Source organism: Ornithorhynchus anatinus, chromosome 1 (genome assembly GCF_004115215.2).
Source record: "Ornithorhynchus anatinus isolate Pmale09 chromosome 1, mOrnAna1.pri.v4, whole genome shotgun sequence".
Classification (NCBI taxonomy): Eukaryota; Metazoa; Chordata; class Mammalia; order Monotremata; family Ornithorhynchidae; genus Ornithorhynchus; species Ornithorhynchus anatinus.
Window position 1 is genome coordinate 141,194,200 of NC_041728.1, and position 22,008 is coordinate 141,216,207.

Genomic DNA, 22,008 nt, shown 5'->3' on the forward strand with positions numbered 1-22,008 from the left:
TAGAGCCATCAGATCAGGTGAGAAGAAAATCATTAGTTACTTTAGGAAACCTGTTTCTCTGAAGTGAAGGGAGCAGAAGCATGAGTGGAGGATATCAAGGAGAGACTTATTGGAGAGCAAGTAGAGAGAACGGGTGTAAGCAACTCTCCCAAGAAGTTTGGAGAAAAATGGTAGGAGGGAGCCATGGGGTCAAGGAACGTATTTTTTTTAAAGAAAGAGAAAATATCATGTTTGAAACTAGTGGGGAAGAAGCTGTTGCAAAGTGAACAGTTAGTTGGAGGTGGCAGTCAAGGAGGGAAGAAGGGATGGATGGACAAGTGTTTTAAAAAGGTATTATAGCATGGGTGCAGCACAGGTAGAAGAAGGATATTTTGAGAGGAGATGAGAGATCTCATCTTGAGTTGCCACAGGGAATATAGAGTCGAAGAAGGTGAAGGAGGAGGGAGGGATTGGAGATGAGCAGGAGAGATTTTAGGAAGATCACTCCTGATTGTTTTAATTTTGTTGCTGAAGTATGTGGTAAGCTCATTAGGGGAAAGAGGTGGTGGCAGTGGGGTGTTTGAGGAGGGAGTTAAACATCTGGAACAGCTGGCAGCGGGCAATGGGTATGTGAGGGATTAGGAAGGAGATATATTTTTGGAGAGTGGAGAAGGCCAAAAGGAAGTAAATGCAAATGACTTTTAGGAGGACACGGTCAGAAAGATGTTTAGATTCCCCCAACAGCATTTTGCACCTTAGGCATATGATAAGAGGAAGCATACTGTAGAAGTAATCCAGGGTTGCAGGTTAATGGAACGAGACTGACAGAGGGATCAGGAGAGCAAGGGAGTTAAGTGGAGAGAGTGGTGTTGAGTGCCTCAATTTTTGCATCAGGTATATGTGTGCCTCAGTGTAATTAATGTTTTTATCAACATCCAGCCTATATTAATGAGCTGATAATTGTTTCAGCAAATTAGTTCTCAATCATATTTGAATGCTTAGTGTGGGCAGAAAACACTGTACTAATTTCTTGGGAGACTACAACATAACAGAGATGGTAAACAAGTTCACTGCCCACACTGAGCTTACAGTCTAGGTGAGGAGACAGGCATTAATATAAATTAATAAAGTATAGATATGTTTGTGAGTGGTATGTGGCTGAGGGTGAATAAAGGGTGCAAATCTAAGTGCAAGCATGACACAAAAGGGAGTGGGAGATGGGGAAATGAGGGCTTAGTCAGAGGAAGGCCTCGTAGAGGACATGTTTTTTTGAAAGTGGGAAGAGTGGATGGTTGTCAGATATGAAGGGCGAGGGGGTTCCAGACCAGAGCGTGACATGGGTGAAAGGTCGGTGGCAAGATAGATGAGATCAAGATACAGGGGTCAGTTGACATTAGAGGAATGAGTGTGCAGACTGGGTTGGGAGAAAAGCAGTGTGGTAAAGTGATTGTGTGCATTAAAACCTATGGTAAGGAGTTCTGTTTGACGCAGAGGTGGATGGACAACCACAAGAGGTTCTTGAGGAGTGGGGAACTATAGACTGAGCATTTTTGTAGAAAAAAAATCATTTGGTCAGCAGAGTGAAGTATGGAGTAGAGTGGGAAGAGGTAGGAGGAGGCAAAGAAGTCACCAAGGCCGATGTTGCAATAACTAAAGCAGGATAAAGTAAGTGCTTGGATTAACATTGCAGTAGTTTGGAAGGAGAGGAAAGGGTGGATTTTAGTGATGGAATGAAGGTTGAACTGACAGGATTTGGTGACAGATTGAGAGGTGAGTAGAGGGTAGTTATTAAGGTTACAGGCTTGTCGGACAGAGAGGATGGTGTTGCTGTCTACAGTGATGGGAAATTTAGTAGAAGGGCAGGGTTTGGGTGTGAAGATAGGAGTGGAGTTTTGTGCTTGTTAAGCTTGAGATGTCAGTGGGATATCCAAGATGAGATGTCCTGACGCCAGGAGAAAGCAAGGCTGCAGAGGAGGAATGATATCAGGGATGAAGATATAGATTTAGGAATCATTCATATATAGTTAGAGATAGTTGAAGCCATATGAGTCCCGAAGGGAGTGAGTATAGATGGAGAAAAGAAGGGCACCCAAAACAGAGACTTGAGGGATCCCCTCAGTTAGGGAGTGGGAGAGTCTGTAAAATAGAAGAAGCAGCCAGAAAGGTGGGAGGAGAATCAGGAGATGACAGTGTCAATGGAGTAGGTATAAGATAACCCAGATGCGACATAGTTTCTTGTCCTACATGAGGTTCACAGTCTAAAAGGGAGGGAGAACAGATATTTTTTCTTTCATTTTACAGATGGGAAAATTGAGGCCCAGAGAGTTTGTCACTTGCCCCCAGGTCACACAGCGTGCAAACAACGGGACTAGAACCTTCTTAACTGTCATTCCCAGCTCAATACACTGCTTCCCCCAAGGACATGTTAGTTTGGGGGTCATCAGGTTTGACTTTACAAAACTGATCCTCAGGTTATAAGATTTTGGAAACATCCCCTCATTAGATAAAGGAGAATGGTGTCGATGACATCTTTATTTCTTTGGTCTCAATATGGTTTTTATCGATTAGACTGTAAGCCCGTCAATGGCAGGGACTGTCTCTATCTGTTGCCGACTTGTTCATTCCAAACGCTTAGTACAGTGCCTACTGCACATAAGTAAGTACTCAATAAATACCATTGAATGAATCTGAGTTTCATTGATCCAAAGGTGGTGGTGTTCCTCTTCCTCACCCATGGTCTAGACAATGGCTTGCTATGTAGTATTAGAGAAGCCCCCAGTGTCCTCATGGTAGATGCTTATAACTCAGGTTTCTTCCAATAGGGTTATTATGCTGTTGGTTCAGAGTTCCTAATAGGTGAATATTTAAAAAAATAATAAGTTTCTAAAATACTACTAATTGGTCAGGAATATATATTTTTTCCTAATAGCAAAAAGCTATGGCATTTCCTTTTGAAAAAGTGATTTAGGCCTTTTTGGTACATCTTAAATATATTAATAACCGACTTTTCATGCTGTTTAAATCTACTTGATATTTTAGAAAATGCCCTGCAGTTGCTGGAGGAAAAAAAAAAAAGCAGTCATCTCTAACATCAAAACATTTGATGTACAATATCGCGAAAACATGCATCTATCTAGTTGATGTTCAGTGTTGATAGGCAGGACCATTTTTAAAGCTTATCATTTATTATTTCTCATTGACAGGAATTAATTCTGCGTCTTATTTACAGATCAATCATACTTTGAAGATGGCCCAGCCATAAGCTTTTGCGTCCCACTAAAATATGTGTCTCGTCCCAGCCTTTATCCCCTTCCTCACCACTGTGCGACTCTTAGATAACCAAAGAGAGGAAAGGGCTGGTATGATTATACCAAGGGAACAGAGCTGAGAATCTGAAGGGCTTTCACTTCTGGATTTGGAAGAGCTGGGTGGCTTTGTCCCCAACCCCTCCTACACCTTCCCATATCACGTGGACCATTTTATTCTATCTGTTGCTTATTTTATACATTCCTATGCGTCTCTTGTAATAATAATAATAATTGTGGTAATCTGTCAAGCACTTACTATGTGCCAGACACCTGTACTAAGCACTAGGTTGGATACAAGCATATTGGGTTGGACATAGACCCTAGCCCGTATGAGGCTCACAGTCTCAATATCCATTTTACTGATGAGGTAACTGATGCCCAGAGAAGTAAGTGACTTTTCCAAGGCTCACACAGCAGAGAGTGGCAGAGGCAGGATTAAAACCCAGGTCCTTCTGACTCCCAAGTCCATGCTGTGTCCAAATAAATCATGCTGCTTCTCTTATTCTATACTCTTCTCTATCTCTCTCTTATCTTACTTTTATGTGTACTTTTGTCAGGCTGAAAATTTCACCCTGATGAAAGATTGACTAATTACCCAAGATAATTCGATGCTCATACAGTCATCTTTCCCGAGAATAGGTTAATGTTAGGAACCTGGCACTGTCACCACCTGCTTCTTTCCTCCCTGATTTCCTTGAGTTGATTCTCTTTGGGCCACTAGTAAGAACAATTGCTATTTGGACTCATTTCCACTCCCTTTTATGCCTCATTTGGTCACAGCTTCATTACAACAGCAAATAATCTCAGATTGTGCATTTACAAATGCTGCACAATGAGTGCTACCTATGTATCGACCTTACCTTATGTCTTAATTTAGCTCAGTCAGATGCAGATTTTTGTAGGTGGTCTCCGGCTATTTAAAATATTAAGTTCCAGAATTGGGATTGTCATGGGTAAATTAGACTGGATGTTTTAGCTTTTTGCCAGTGCTTGCCAATTTTAATCATTCAATTAGTAAATAATACTAATACTATTGAGTACTTACTGTGTGCAGAACACTGTACTAAGTATTTGGTAGAATACAATGAACAACAGACTTGGTAGTCACATTCCCTATCTACAGGGGCTGACAGTCTTGAGAAGAGCTATACAATCCATGAATAGTATTTATTCAGTAACTACTACATGGAGAACACTGTACTAGCTTTGATTCTCACAACTGACCTGTAAAATGCTCTGAAAACAAAAGACCTGTGATAAGGACCAACCCAGAATAGTAGGGAATTTTAACCTCACACAGTCACTCTCCTTATCTAACACTCAACAGGTACTTCTAGGTAAGGGAAAGGTGTATACAGTTTGGTATGGTGATGCAGAGTTCTTGTTTTTAATGAAAGTTACATAATGTGCTTTTCATAGTGTGCCATTTAAAAGGCCACTGGCCTTCATTTCTCTGAACCTTTTTCCTATTCCACTTTCTCCTCCTTTGGCTAGATCCTTTGTTTATTGACTTGTCTCTTCAATTCTGTTGACTCTTTCGGTATGAACATATGTAATGGATTTAAAGTTAAAAAGCATATTGTTAGCATTTTACACTTGACTTTATATAAATTCAGATTGTTCTACTTTGTAGTCAGGAGACAACAAGAAGCAGTGTGGTTCAATGGAAAGAGCCCAGGCTTGGGAGTCAGAGGTCATGGGTTCGAATCATGGCTCTGCCACTTGTCAGCTGTGTGAATGTGGGCAAGTCACTTAACTTCTCTGTGCCTCAGTTACCTCACTGTAAAATGGGGATTAATTGTGAGCCCTCACGTGGGATATCTGATTAACCTGTATCTACCCCTGAGCTTAGAACAGTGCTCTGCGTATAGTAAGTGCTTAACAAATACCAACATTATTATTTATTATTATTATTATTATTGGACTCTTTGCAATGTTTTGTGCCCTGAAAGATTGTGCAATGTTAATATGGTAAGGTTAGTTTCATCATTTCATCATTTTCTAGTCTTTCATTTATATTAATATCTGACTCCCCACTCTAGAATATAACTCATTATGAGCATGGCATATGTCTATTAACTCTGTTGTAATGTACTATCCCAAGTGCTTGGTTACAGTGCTCTGCACATTGTAAGTGCTCAATAAATACCATAGATTGATTTCTGGGAGACACAGCAATACCTTCACTTGCCCAGGGGTACAAACTGTGTTATCTCCTGACTAGCCCACTAACTGGGGAGGAACAGGCACCCAGTTGATTAGAATGCTGCATAACCATCTAGCTTGCTAGTAAAATATTCTGAAATTTCAAACTCAGTAGGTGATTCTATATTGTAACTTATCATGATTCACTTGCAAATTTAGTTTTATCAGTTGGAGGACTGGCAAATGTTGGGTGAATGCCAATTCCTTGATTGAAGAACTTTGATAAATACGTGACTGCAAATCATCCCCACAGAAGCCCTTTGGTCCTATATGTTTCCCCAGAGAAACAGCTTTTCAGGCTACGCAGGAGTCTTTGGCCTGACACCAGCACCTACAGAACCTTAGGGTTTTCTGGGATCCCTATAGCTTGGAACAGGAAAAATCAAAAACCCTGCGATTGTTCCAGGAAACAGTATGGTCTAGGGATGAATGGGCCTGGGAGTCTGTCACCCGTCGCCAGGGACAAGTTCTTTTGGAATCGGCGCGGCGAGAAAGAGAGAGAGAGAGACGGGGATGGAAAACCTGAGTTTTGTATAGAATTTATTTCGCGGGGCGAATTGAATTAATTAATTATTTAGACGTGACAATCGGCCTTCCCTTTTGGGGGAAACATGGTGTTAAAGCTTCCCCTTTGGGAGGAATATGGTGTTAGAGCTTCCCTAATGGGAGGAATACACTGATATGTTACTTGCCTGTGGCCAGACACCAGAGCCCACTTGGGATTTTCTCACAACGTGGTGAGGCGGCTGGCTCCCACCATGTGCTCGCCCCCATCCAGGAGGAATCCATCTTTGCATTAAATACACTTATGCATTAAAAACTAATGTAGCTCAGTGGAAAGAGCACGGGCTTTGGAGTCAGAGGTCATGAGTTTGAATCCCAGCTCTGCCACTTGTCAGCTGTGTGACTGTGGGCAAGTCACTTAACTTCTCTGTGCCTCAGTTACCTCATCTGTAAAATGGGGATTAAGACTGTGAGCCCCACGTGGGACATCCTGATTCCCCTGTGTCTACCCCAGCGCTTAGAACAGTGCTCGGCACATAGTAAGCACTTAAATACCAACATTATTATTATTAATGAGTTACATACACTTATGAGTTACATACACTTATGAGTTACATAACCTTATGTGTTACATACACTTATGCGTTAAACCCCGTAATGCATTACCCACTTATGGTTACTCACGCTTGGTGAGGCGGCTAGCTCCCACCATATTCACATCCCACTCGGGAGGCACCCACGTAGACATCAAATCCATTTTTAACGTTACATACCCATGTGAAGCATCTAGCTTCCAACCCCACGAGCTCTCAGCAGGACAGGACACTCACCCATCCCACAGCTCCTCTCATGGTGCAGGCAGAGCGGCCTTCTCACGCTCTGGACAGAGGCGACCTGCAGCCGGCTGCTGCAAGTCCCATTCCTCTGCCCATAAGGTTAGAGGCGGCAGGTATTTATCACCTTTGCCCTTAGGCCATTCCAGATTCCGGCCTCAGTTTGTCCAATCTTTGCCCTCCCCCCTCCTCCATTCCTAATCTGATTGGCACGGGGGTGAGGGGCACCTTCTGTATTCCCAGCTTGGGCTGTCAATCTGGCAGTTTGGGTTGTGGGGGTGGAGCCCCACCCTCACTTCCGAGTTCCGCCTGCTGGCTCAGTAGGTCTCGAGATAGCATTTGACCTTGAGATGGTCAGTACCCCAGGGTCACCTGGGACAGAGTCCGAGGACCTGAGTTCTAATCCTGACTTTACCAGTTGTGTGACTTTGGGCCAGCCATTTAACCACTCTGTTCTTTAGTTACTTTGTCTATAAAAATGATTATTAAATCCTACTCCCTTCTAATAAGGCTGTGAGCCCTCTGCGGGACAGAAATTGGGTCGGGCATGATTATTATACATCTACCCCAGTGTTTAGTACAGTGCTTGTCTCATTATTACCATTATTACTATCATCACCAATTGCCATGTCCTTTTGAGGACTATCCAGTGTCTTCCAAATTATTGGTGACTGGGCAGTAATCCTCTCATCAGATTTTCGGCATGATGCTGTTTATCACATCAAGAAATAGAAAGTCATATTTGATTACCTTCATAATTTCATCATGCTTTCCCTCTTAGTTTCTATTATAGCTCATGAATTCCTTGATTTAGGTGATATATCCAGGCAAGACAGGTAAGTATTAATGACCTCTGCCTGGAAATCAGATTATGAACCAACATCCTAATGAATGAAAGGAACTAATTTTCCGGTAAAAATTTGAAGAGAACATTCCATGACCTTTGGTCATTTGAGTATGTCCTAAATGCAGACTTTCAGAGTCGTCTGTAGAGTAACAAAAGGTGATTACTCTTTTTTTCTAAATATTTAAGTCAATCTATAAATGATAGTAGAAAAAGTGCCTAAAAGAACAATTTACTAGTGTTAGACTGCCCCATATCATCTCCTTTTTCAGTATTCATGCCTCTAGCAGATGAAAAAGACTAGTAAATTATACATGCAAATTGTCAGCAGTTTGAAAGTGACTTGAGGCAATTCTGCCTATTAAATTATTTTATCCCCTACTATTGGTATTTTAAACCATTGAACAACCATCTTATTCTGAAATAGAGATTCTCCCAAATTACTGAATCACGTTATTATGTTCTTGTCAGTATCTTTGTGTCTTGTTTGTGCCTTTTGGAAGGAATGTACCTGGAATATTTAGCTGCTTATTTCAAAGGCTAACAATAAGTACACAAGCAGTTGAATCTTTTTTCCAAATATTACCAGAAATATGATGTTGGTCTCAAGTTTATTGAAAACAATTCCCTCCCTATGTGCTGCATTTTACCTTGCTTAATTGGCTTATAAACTCATATTTAGAAGCATATACATTTCAACATTTACTATAGGTAAAGGAAGAAGTGGCCACATATTTGCTTTGTAGAAATATCCAGACTTGAATTATCCCTTCACAACACTATGATTTTGATTTTAAATTTAATTGCTTTAAACTAACCCTACAATATTAACACTGCACACCCTTTCAGCCACAAAACAAAGCAAGAGTCCAATAATGTCTCCTGAATACAAAATAGAACAATCTGAATTTACACAAAGTTGAGTGTAAAATGATACAATATGCTTTTTAACCTTTAAATCCATTACCTATGTTCATATGGAAACGAGTCCCTCACCATTCAAATGTAATATGCACACTTTAGACTAAATAATGTACTTAGCTTTTATGGTGATATATTCATTTATATTCATTTAGGCCCTCTTGCTCTTGGAAAACAAGCAGGAATACCCTGAGCTTTGATGTCTAAATCATTATGTTAGTAGCTTCACGAGGTATGTCCTGAACGAATAAGCCAAAAAGTCAAGCAAATATATTTTATTGCAAAACCTTTCTAGGAAATAAACTACCCTTCCTCATATCATCTGGATAATATGTCATGCTAGTAGTAGTATGATAGCATTTATTGCATGCCCACTGAGCTAAATGTCCTGAAGTGAGCCCTGGGGAAGTATAACCCAAGCAAATGACACATCCACTGTCCACAAGATGATTACGCCCTAAATGGGAGAACAGACATAAAAATATTCACAACATAATCAAAATGGAATTGAATATGTAATTGACAAAGTCTATATGCATATGTTTATGTGTGTGTATCATGTCAATAAATCAATCCATATTAAGCACTTACTATGTGCAGAACCCTCAACTAAGCATTTGGGAGTGTACAGTATGAGAGAGCAGGTAAACACGTTCCCTGCCCAGAATGAATTTACAGTCTATCATGTGTGTATTCCTCTGGAAAATTCATTTTCTTCCAAATAAAAACTGTACTTACAGTATTGGGTGCATAGTGATAAAAATAATAGCACATGACAAGTTTCTCCAATGGATAATGGGCCATAAGTAGGCATGGATTTTTAAGATGGGTCAATAAATATTAAAAGTAATTATTCTATTATTCTAGGGAACACTCTGTTCTTTCCTGTTTCCATTATTATTATTTCCACTTGAACACATACTTAGTTCCAGGGAGCCGGATGGTGGGAAGCATAAAAATAGCGTCCTTTTCCTTTCTCCCTGAATATTCTGAGATTTGGACTCAGTGAAATCTCCAGAGACAGAGGGACCTAAACAACTGACTCTCAGTTTTTGTAAGCTTTAGGTCATCTTTGTTCACTCAGCCGAAGGTCTTGAAGGCAACTGGAATGTTGGTGGGCTTTCTCAGAGTTATCTACACCGTAGGCTGTATAGGAGAAATAGTCTTATTAGACTAATTAATTGAGCTTCTGAGTTCTAGGGCCAATCCAGTGTATGACCATTGTTCAAATAAAAGACACTGGAATGTGGTTTGAGTGTTCATATTATCACACATGAACATATGTATTATATATTCTTACATACATGTATGCATAAATTATTTAATTAACCTTAATGTCATTGAGGGCTTGAAAGTAGATTTACTTGTGTAAGCACATGCTTTAAATTATGACATTTTGAGGATGCTAGTACCTTTATTGTTTTCTCTAATCTGTTTAATGCTTATTAATTTTTGGATTAATCACGATTACTTACATTCAGGATGTTTTGTTCCTTTATTTTGGAAAAAGTCTCAAAGCCTTTAACTTAATAATCAGCGCCCCATAGTTCTGGAAATCCCAACAGAAAGAATAAAGGGATAGAGGATTAATAAAGAGGAATGGTTTCAAAAGAAAATGAAAATATTCTCACTAAATCAACCAATGGTATTTTTTGTGTACTGTGTACAGAACACTGTACTAAGTGCTTGGGCAATAAATGAGTCAATAAATATGCTCCTTGCCAAAAAGGAGCTCAGGTTATATTGATAGGTTTTGTCTTGAATTTTGAAAACTGACATTGGTTCTTAGTAATTTTTATCTATTCAATAAAATTTGGTACTATGAATATTTATGTTAAGCTGATTCAGACTTGATCCTCAAATTCCACCTTTTGATTTGTTGCTACTTGCATTGATGCTGTCTGAAATCACATCTAAATATAAAATGTTATTCCTACATCTAGATGTTTTCTTATTACAATAGTGTCAATAGTATATCTGGATATATTAATATTTCCTCTAGGCTTTTATTCATTTATTCTCACTGCCTCCAGCAGAACAGTGAAAAAGAATGTAACCATTTGACTAAAGTTTAAAAGAAATCAGACAACAGGAATATATAGCAAATGGGCTTCACCAAAATGTAATATATTTTACCTCACCTCTTCTTTCTGCTCTCTTTGTGATGGAAATCTATAATGAGCAAGAGTAAATTCTGAGAATAATTGGTGCAGCTGATGGTTGTGTTCTCTTGTCATAATCATATGGGGAGAAACAGGAGTTGAGGATGACTAAGGAATAACACTAAGGAAAGAGAACAAAGGGACTGGAAAAATTTATTAAGGAAACTATTTTTGCCTAGGTGAAAAGAACAGTTTGTGTGCAGTGCATCCTGCCTCATAACATATGCATAAATATCAGGTATACAACCAGTAGGAAGAGCATAACAAATACCACAAGAGGTAGAAAATCCCTTGAAAGGCAAGGAAACTAAGGAATTAAATGGGGAAAGAGAAAATGATATCATTGTGAGAAAGAAATAACTAAGGATGTTTCCTGATAGGTTTGAAAATGGACATAAGGGTGAGTAAGGAACCTGATAGTCACTTTGCTGAGGTCATCTAAATTGTATTGCTGAACTGTACCTTCCAAGCATTTAATATATTGCTCTGCACACAGTAAGTGGTTGATAAATATGATTAAATATGATTGAACTGAATCTGTGCTTCTTAAACATGACCTACCAAAAGGAACTGTGATGTCTTTGGAAATAGAGTCCAAATGGAGTCTCACTATGGCCACATAGATCATATGTTAAAAGAGAACCATTTTAAGCACACTCAATGTAAATGTAAACTACTTTGCAGTTTAGAACTGGAAGAGACAATTTACAATCGCATATCAGGAAATATGGTGGTCACTAGACCATACTAAATAAACATTCATAGAGAAGGAACTATGTTAAGCCCAGAACAAGCTGCCTTATTAGTGACCATTTGTGATCCTGTGAGTAACCAGAAGGAAGTGACTCACAAAGGAACTGATGGGCTCTACCTGAGACAGGTGATTGTGGGCCTGTTGTGGGGGAGCATGCAGGGAGTTGTGGCCTTCTCTCCTGTTCTACCTGGTAATGGGCGTGGACCAATCAATGTCTGCCAGGTAGAGCCACAGCTGTGATGCCTAAGGCAGATAAAAGGGGATTGTTTTAAATCCTGAGGAGGTACGCTGAATCATGCAGAGGAGAAGTAAGCAGGTTGAGAGCAACAGAAGCAGCAGGAGAGTGGAACTCAAAAATAGCAGAAAGCAGCAGCACTTGAAAGCAGAAAGAAGAAGGATCAGCAGAACAGACTCCTTTGGCAAACAGACTGGTTTTAGACCCTTGGTGGAGTGAGTAAGAGAGTATGTATGTGCCACTCCCTTGCACGTTGATAAAGACTAAGTAAAAATCTTTCCACAGTAATCTTAGTGATCAGGGGCATGGTTTGACTTTACTACAGGTCACTGAGGCTTCCCTGGTCCAGGAGGGTCCCGGTTGGTATGAACCAGAGGGGCTCGCAACAGGAGCATATGGAAACAATCTTACCAAAGCCATTTGTCATACTGATATTGCTATTTAGCAAATTCAGCTGGCTAGATAGACATAGTATTGATGGCAAATAATTGGCATAGTTCCTTTCATTTAAAGACTGTGTTTTATATTGTAAGGATACTACAAGATTGGAAAGGAAATGCAAGAATTAAGGTGTGGGTATATAAAATTTAGCAGTATATTTAAAGAGCAAGTGACTACAGTGAATGATACCTGTAAAAAGACATTCCTTTAAATAAATACATGGAGCAAAAAGCTACAAATAATTTGGGCAAGAAATATGCCAGGATAAATGTTGACCAAAAACAGAGCAGAGGAAAGGAGAATGTATCTGTTTCAGTAAAATTGGAGCATGGCTTGAGACTCAGAAGGACCTGGATTTTAATCACAGCTTCCCCACTTGTCTGCTGTGTGATCTTGGACAAGTCACTTCCCTTATCTGCATCATTTACTTCATCTGTATAATGGGGATTAAGAACGTGAGCCCCATGTGGGAAATAGACTGTGTCAAATCTTTTATCCTACCCAGTGCTTAGTACAGTGCCTGACACAGAAAATACAAAACAAATACCATTTAAAAAAAAAAGATTGATAAACTGGTCCTGAAGAAGAAAAGATAACCTTTCTACTCAGTGTCAACATTAATGATGTTTGAATTGGATGACTGGTTGAAAAATACATGCTGAGGAAGAGCAAATGATGATAAAGAGGAAAGGAGGGCTAGTTAAAAGTAAATTATTACAAGGCTATGTGTTATAGCCCAAGAGTTAGCCCAGTTATGATGAATCAGAGAAAAAGCACTTTTGATCTGATCTGATCTGATCTGATCATCTTGTTTATGTTCTAGTGCTTAACACAGATTTTTGGCATATAGTAAGCTTAATAAATGACTCATTCAGAAGCTAGTATTTAATAAACATAATCATTATGGTCACTTATGCATAGGGAGATTCAGAAAATATACTGGATTATTCAGTGATCATTCTATGTGACCAGTAGAAACGTTCTTTATTGCCCAAAACCATCAGTTAGGATTTTTTTTTTCCCCTTTAAATTTTTCCAGGGTCAGAAATCTGAGTCTTCCATGGTCACTTATCTATCAATAAATCTACCAGTGATATTTATTGAAATCTTACTATATGCAGAGCACCGTACTAAGTGATAGAAAGAGTATAATGCAACAGAGTTGGTAGGCACGCACATTCCCTGTCCAAAAGGAGCTTACAGTCTAAAGTGGGAAGCATTCATAAATGTAACATGTAATATACATATTATCTCCCTTCTTACTTACCCTTAGATTTGCATTTCTCAGACTGATCTCCATCCGTCTACTTAAATAAGGTTCCAAACCTGAAAACCTGTGACTGTTATTATGGTTCAGTTAAATTATTGTCATAGCACATTACGTGACGGCTGAAGGCTGCGTTTCTTTAATCGAAAATGACTTTACCTGCTTTTATTCCGTTATTAGTTTTGAAGATGTATTTTATAGCTTTCTAATAATACAAATTAGAATTAAGGCTAGATCAAAATGGAAGAAACCAAAAGGAGCTAACTTTTTCTAAGAAAAGTGAGTTTGATCAAAATTTTCAGTGTTTATGGCTGCCACTATGGTCAGAGATCCTCATATTTGGAAAATCCCTGAGCATTTTGGAGTTGGCTGTACAGAGTGACTGGCCTTTTTCTCAAGGTTATAAAGAGGAGTTTCACCATTGCTAGTGAAGAGCAGGGGTGTGTGGGAGGAGAGGCAGGGCTGATCAGGTTCATGCCCTATTTTTTGCAGGGGCTCGTGGGCGAGTGGGAGAAGAGCTGTCAAGCCTTCCCAGAAGATTTAGATTAGTTGAGATTCACTTGTACATTATCGAAGATGCAAACCTATCAGGCACCTTCTGGCCCCTCCACCATGCTGCATCCTTAGTGGGTTGACTAGATATTTATAAGTCTTCACAACAGCCACTGACATAGCTATACCAAAGATCTAAAGATTTGAGATGTGTGCTCAAAAATTTGTGGAGTCTGAGTTTAATTTTTCAGAAAGCTAAGAAAAGGTAAAATACATAAAAATATTATTTATGGTGTAATGATATACTATTAAAATTTTGAGCAATGTACTAGCCATATGTCAGCTTCTTTCTTTGACCCCAGTACATATACACACTGTACAATACACTCCCTTTGGTTCCTTTTCAAATGAAAGATTTTGTAGATGAAAAGAGTTCAATTAACTGAAAGTCTCTCAAGGTCACATTAGTGGTTATGATTTGTAATTTTATTTTTCATGTTTGGGAAAGAGAAGACTGTGGTCCTGAGCATGAAGTTAATAATGCATATATATATTTAGATGGGGTTTGCTAATACTATTTCAGATCTGTAGATTTATAAGCATTAATACCCTAGTAGGATAGTGGTTTTTATTTCTTTAATCAAAAATGACTTCACCTGCTTTTATTCCCTTATTAGTTTTGAGGATATATTCCATGACATTTTATAATAATACAAATTAGAATAGAGGCTATATAAAAAATAGAAGAAAACTAAAAGGAGACTATTTTTAAGAAAGTATGAATTTGGCAAGAATTTTCAGTGTTATAACTGAAAGTAGCTTATTCTGGACTCTAGAAATTCTGCTGATGTTGCCATTCATTTCTGTTCATACTGTAAAATCATTTGTATGCTTTGTCTCTCTATTCTGTCCTTCCCACTGCCACTGGCTTTAGATTGCTGAGACTTTGGAATTTAAGATCATAACACGATGAATAAAATCATCTCTCATTGATTGGAATAAAATACAAGCTGCCTTACTGGGTCCATAAACCAGAAGGCATATTTTGTAATTCCTTTTTATGGCTTTGGTGTTATTTTACTTCTGTACAGCTTGTGAGGGGACTATCTTAACTAGATTCTTTCAGAATGAAAATAATATATGTGTATTCATTTTAATTTGAGATCACTGATGCTGGAGGGTGTCTTCCTTTGTTTTCTATCTCACTGAGTTGACCTGATGAGGTGAAGGGAAGGGTTTTTTTTAAATGAATTTTCCTATAATGAAAAACCATTGTGACATGCACATATATACATGGCAAAGGAATGACTCCATTTTATATGCATGACCCCTTATATTAAACTATTTAAATTCATTTAAAATCATTTTTAAAGAGGATGGGAAAACATTCAGATATGCATACTTGGTACCTCTATTTCATAATTTTCTTGTGTAGTTGGGGTGGTCTTTTCTCTGGAGCTTTTGCTTATCAGGAACGTGTGCATATTCTTAGGAGTCAGCAGAGGTTCATTTTCTAGTGAAGCAATCATTTGTTTAGCACTTATTGTGAACAGAAGACTGTATTAAGAACTTGGGAATGTACAATATAACAGATTTGGTAGACATATTCCTTGGCCACAGGGAGTTTACAATTTAGAAGGCTGCTAAGCTTGTTGGAGGCACAGAATGTCTACCAACTTTATCTTGTACACACTCAAAACTTAATGTTGTGCTCGGCACACAGTATGAGCTCAATAAATATGATTGATTACAACTTTGTCTCTGAATTGGGACAAATCCCATTATTAGTGTCTTTGTCTTGATAATCTTTTCCAACAAGATGAAGTAACCATGCTTGTAGTCAGGCATTTGAAACAATACTTTGAATATTTTATATCAAATATCTTGAATCAATTCATTGTGTAAAGTCAGTGGATTAAAATTAAGTGCTTACACTGTGTAGGACAGTGTACTTGGGAGAATATAGTAAAGTTGGTAAACATGATCCCTGCCCTCAAGTAACTTGTAATCTTGTTGGAGACAGATATATAAAATAAATTAATATAAGAGGAACACCTAAGTATAAGTGCTTTAGGGGTGGGGAGAGTACCAAAGTGCTCAGTTACTCAAGTGTACAGGTGATGCAAAAGGGAAGCTGAATAAGGAGAATGATTAGTCAGGGAAGCCTTCCTGGAGAAAATATGATTTTAGTAGTGCTTTGAAGATGGAAGCATGGTGGTCTGTAACATATGAAGGAGGAAATATTCCCGGTGTGGGCAGGGATTGTCTATCTTTATTGCTGTACTGTACTGAATAGATGATATCAATTATATCCAAGTTATTGAGTGACTGAGATGGGTCACAGGGTCAGTGCAGTGGAGGAAGTAGGTGCCATGAGATCATCAGGAACATCAAAGTGGGTATTGAAATCACCATTTTACAGAGGATGAAACTGAGCACAGAAGAGCTCAGTGCCTTGTCCAAGGTCACATAATAGGCAAGGGGCAGGGGCAGGTTTAGAACAGGTTATCTAACTCCCACCTTCATACTCTTTCTCCTAGGCCACACTGTCAGAAAAATGTCACACATTCCTTAATATTTCTTCATGCTCTGATCTAGTAATTAACCAATCATTCAATAGTACCACTCTGAATGTGAAGTCCTGTGCTTAAATTAACATTATATGAATTTTAATCTACATCCATTAGTCACTCTTCTCATTCCTTGATGGTTTCTTCTCCCAGTTTGAGTCAGGATAATTCATTTTTCTTCCACCCTTTGGAATCTCCCCACAGTATTGGCCCTAGCTGAATAGCAAGTAGTGGGAGATTCCCCACTTTCCTTTTATTTATAGAATTTTCCACCACATGGAATCCCCAGGCCATTCCATAGGCTTCAAAGAGAGAATCCATAGTCTCTACATTTTTAATATGTTGTTTATCTGTTTAGCCACACTGCTGGCTGTCCCTGTGACTCAGCTGATGCACTGAAAATTTGAAAGCCCAAGAGTCTGAATTCTAACCAATTCAGACCATGACTTTCTAATCCCGACTCTGTCACATGTCAGCTGTATGACCTTGGGCAAATCACTTCATGTCACTGGGCCTCAGTTGCCTCATCTGTAAAATGGGGATGAAGACTGTGAGCCCCACGTGGGACAACCTGATTACCTTGTATCTACCCCAGCACTTAGAACAGTTCTTGGCACATAGTAAGTGGTTAACAAATACCAACACTATTATTATTATTATTCTGACTTTAAATCCCTAGCTCTATCATCCATTAGGCCATGCTGCTACAAAGGGTCAGAGTCAGGGAAGAGTGAGTTGGGACACTTCATATAGCCCTTCCTGGAGGCCCATTCTGCTTCCTCCCTGTCCCACTGAGTGGTAGCAGTAAGGACTGGAGATTATGGAGAGGAATGGGATTTTGTAGGGTCAAGCTGCCTCTTCACTTGGAAAGATGATTTCCCTTCTAAATAGCATTGAGAACACAGGGTGTCAGTCTAACAAAGCTTCAACATCAAGGGCTACTTCAAAGAATTCTTGGACTCCATCTTAGAAATGGTGAAGGATCAAGGTCAAATCTACTTAACTGTTTCCAAACGAATGTATCTTCACTTCCATAGCAATGGGAAAATGGAGAATTTTAGCATTAGAGTAGCAGTGTTCTCAGGGGAAAGAGCATAGGCTTAAGAGTCATGAGTTCTAATCCTGGCTCTGCCACTTGTCAGCTGTGTGATTTTAGGCAGGTCACTGTGCCTGTGACCTCATCTATAAAATGGGAATTAAGACTGAGTCCCATTTGGGGCAACTTGTTTATCTTGTATCCCCCCAGAGCTTAAGACAGTGGTTGGCACATAGTAAGCACTTAACAAATACCATCATCATCATCATCATTGGAGTTATTTTGTATTTTCAGTGATTTTTCTTTCTTGTTTCAGTAATAGTTTTTCTAACCTATTATGTTGTGACCTCAAATCCAAGTAATCATGGATTTTGATTTAGGGCAACTAAATGCTGATTCAGAGGTCTCGAGTCTGTGGTTGAGGATCAGATCAGATAAAAATAAAGTTCTAATTAGTTCATTCAAAAATTTACCCAAACAGTTCCCCTAAGGTCAATCAGTAATATTTATTGAGCACTTACTTTGTGTTGAATGCTGTATTAACTCCTTAGAAGAGTAAAATCTATTTTGTAGACATGATTCCTACTCTCAAATCACTTACAGTCTAACACTTGGGTTGTTTGTCCTGTCCAAATAGGATTCTAAATAGAATCCTATATCATGACTTATCTCATTCTTCAATACTCAAATCACACTATTTCAGTAGACTATCCTGATTTGCTCAAATTCAACTCTGAATCTATAATTGATCTGCCTAATGAAATTGTTAGTATGTTGCTTTTTTATGGTATTTAAGCACTTACTATGGAGGGAGAGGTGGTATTTAATCCTCAGTTGACATTTGAGGAACTGAGGCACAGGAAAGGTAAGAGACTTGCACAAGGTTACACAATAAGCAATTGACAGACTCAGAATTAGAACCTAGGTCTGTGCTTTTACCATTAGGGTACGCTGCTTCCCAACTCTGAGAGATGATTCTTTCTTGTTGAATGAAGCAATTAAATTAAATGAAGTTTATAAAAACTTTTCATTGGGAAATGCTTCGTCAATATAATTGGTCTATATAAACTTTATGGGTCAGCAATTCATGTGTAACTATAATTTTGACTTTTTTTTTTCCTTTCCCCAGAAAAATAACTTCACTTGCCCTGGAAGAGCAAAATGTCCCAAAGCCAATGTCAGTTCTGTTCAGATGCAAGGTGATGCCGATTATTTCATCAGCCACCTTGGAGTCCCTGCTGCACAGCTTGTTTATGAGGACATCAAAACGTTAGAGGTAATTATTACAGAAAATGCACAAATGCCAAAATAGCAAGCATTCATAAAATATTTTTGCCTGAATATTCTTGCTTTCTTGCCAAATAAGTCATTGTAGAAAATGACCTCATTTAGAGAATTATCCAGTCATTCAACTGCTTTTAACTGTTTTTGAAAGTATAAGCTCTTTCCACTGGTGTTATGTGCAATTTAAAGCTTTTACACTGATGGAACACATTTTCATAGAAATGCTCTGAAAAAATTGTGGGGGGGGGGGTAATTGTATTAACATCACAGTATCAGAGTAATCTTTAGTATTCTCGGAAACTGAGAAAATGTCTAGCATATTCTTTTGCCCAAGAAAGATTGTATAGGACTTACAGCTAAAAAGATATCTTTGTTTATGAAAGAGAGATTCTTTTCTAAAAGAGCTGATCAGAAATGTGCTTTTATCTGATTGGACTTATAACTGACAGAATGTCTAATTCATTTGTCTCCTCTGCAATGATGCATTGGTATCACCTAAACCAGCAAGGTTATGAATGTGTAGAAACTGCATGGCCTAACAGAAATAGCACAAGCCTGAGAGTTAGGAGATCTGGGTTCTAATCCCAGGTCTATCACTTGCCTGCTGTGTGAAACAACAAGGTCACACAGCAGGCCACAACTCTTGTTCACTTATTCTTCTGCAAAATGGGTATTAGGTACAGGTGTTCTCTCTTCTCCCTTAATAATATATATTTATGGTATTTAAGTGCTTACTATGTGCCAGGCACTGTATTAAACACCAGAGAAGACACAATGTAATTGGGTTACAGTCACTGTCCCCATTTTGGAGATGAGGCACAGAGAAGTCAAGTGATTTGCCCAAGGTCACATAGACAAGTGGCAGAGTCAGGATTAGAACTCAGGTCCTTCTAGCTCCCAGGGCTGAGTCTATCAAATAGGCCATGCTGACTGTGATCCCCATGTGGGGTAGGAAGTGTGTCAAAAATAGTTACCTTGCATATACCCCAGCCTTTAGTATAATGTTTGGCACATATTAAAGGCTTAACACATACCACAGTAAGGCTTAACACCTATCACAGTAATCATAATGATTATTTTAATATTTATAATATTGTTATATCTTTTAGCTATTTGTGTCCTTGCATAATTGAAAGAGGGTTTACTCCACTCTGTTTCTTGTGCATCCAGTAGGGTGACTTTTTGAAGCAACAGGGGAACTGCTCCTCCTGTGCATTTCCCTAATAATTGTACCCCAAAGACTCATGCTGAGTTGGGACCAAAAGCAGCACAGAACTGGTGATTCTTTTGAAGCAACACAAAAAAACTTCTTTGCCAGTGGATTTGAAGTTGCTAATTTCTTTTTTTCCTCTTACTTCCACCAGTGAAATGTGGGCTGGTACTCAAGGTTGTCCCTAGAGGAACCCATTGCCTCCCATGATTTCAACTACACATCTCTCTGCACATGCCTCCCAAATTTATCTCACTTGCCTTGATTTATCACACACTCTTAATCTCTCATCTCCTGCTAATAATAATTATGGTATTCAAGTGTTTACTATGTTCCAGGCATTGTACTAAGAACTGGGGTAGATACAGGCTTATCATGTTGGACATGGTCCATGTCCCAAATGGGCCTCACATCTTAATCCCCATTCTACAGATGAGGAACCTGAGACACAGAGAAGTTAAGTGACTTTGTAAGGTCCCGCAACAGATAAGTGGGGGATCCAGATTAGAACCCAGGACCTTTAGACCCCAGACCTGTGTTCTATCTAGTAGGCCACACTGTTCTTCTCCCTCTCTTTCAACCCTCACATTATATGTTATCAAGTCCTGTTAATTCTCCCTCCAGAACATTTCCAACATCCAGCTCTCTTTCACCACCCAAGTGACCCCCTCATTGGATCAATCACTTGAAGTATTGAAATACCTGCAGTTTGACTACTGCATAGGCTTCCTCAGAGGTCCACAGCAGAGGTATGATAGGCATAAGAGGTGTTTGATTGGCTTACAAATTTGGCTAGGAATCCTAATTGTTCTTTCAACTCAAAGTCAAAGGACTTGAATTATGACCCAATATGGCACTGCCTCCTCCTGCCTTGGAATGTGATCTAAGAGTGGCCTGGTGCTCACTTCCATGCAGGCCCAGTATAGCGGTGGACGAGTTTGGGAGATGTAAATGTTGAACCTCGATTTATTTTTCACTGTTTCTTTAAATAGAGAACAAAAACAAGGGGGCTGGCAAAATGAGCTTTTTTCTTTCCCCACATTGCATGGTGCTCCAGAGCCTGGCATTAATATCCCTTTTCACCCACACATGTCTTGTCTGTGGAGGAAACCACACTCATATGGCACTAGTGGGCGGTCCACAATCCACATGAGTCCCTTCTTCCTATTGCGCTTCATGGAAAATTCCATGTCTGGACAACTCAAAATGTGCCAACCTCTTGGGTGACATTTCCTGCTGGAGAAGCAGCTTGGTTTAGTGGAAAAGGCCCGAGTTTGGGTGTTGGAGGATGTGGGTTCTAATCCTGTCTCTGCCACTTGTCTGCTGGGTATCCTTGGGCAAGCCACTTAACTTCTCTGTGCTTCAGTTACTTCATCTGTAAAATGGGGATTAAAAGCCCTATGTGGGATAACCTAATTACCTTGTATCTGCCCCAGCACTTAGAACAGTGCTTGGCACCTAGTAAATGCTTAACAGATACTGTAATTATTATTATTACTTCACTAATCTTCTTGCCTTCAGTCTCTCCCCTTCCACTCCATATTTCACTGTATTGCTAAAGTTTGCCTGTTCATATCTGCATTAAGTAAAAATGATCGTCTCTGCTAATTGTGTTATACTGTACTCTTCCAAGCACTTTATACAGTGTTCGGCACATAATAAGTGCTCAATAAATATGATTGATCATTGGCTTCAAGGCAATCAGTCAACTGTCTCCTTTTTACTCACTTCTTCCACTATTCCCCAGTCCCCACTCTTCACTTCTCCAAATTATTTCTTGTCCCTCCCACCTCTTATTCATATCCTCAGTCCTGCCTGGAACTCCCTCCTATCTTCAAATCTTTTTTGAAATCACGTATCTTCAAGGAGACCTCTCCATTTGATCTTAAAACCTCCGCAGTGTAAATCCTGTCGAATATATAGCCCTTTCACATAACCCTTGTTTATTTAATCCCTGTAGCCC

At 39.1% G+C, this 22,008-nt stretch overlaps 1 protein-coding gene across 3 annotated transcripts in view; it reads left to right on the top strand.

Moving 5' to 3' along the window:
• NAALADL2 (N-acetylated alpha-linked acidic dipeptidase like 2) overlaps positions 1-22,008 on the top strand; it is a 966,685-nt gene that overhangs the window by 751,420 nt on the left and 193,257 nt on the right. For all 3 annotated transcript variants that reach the window (XM_029067290.2, XM_039913128.1, XM_039913127.1), the window contains one exon: positions 18,681-18,827. In XM_029067290.2, coding sequence (XP_028923123.1) covers positions 18,681-18,827 — 147 coding nt within the window. The remainder of the gene's footprint in view (positions 1-18,680; positions 18,828-22,008) is intronic.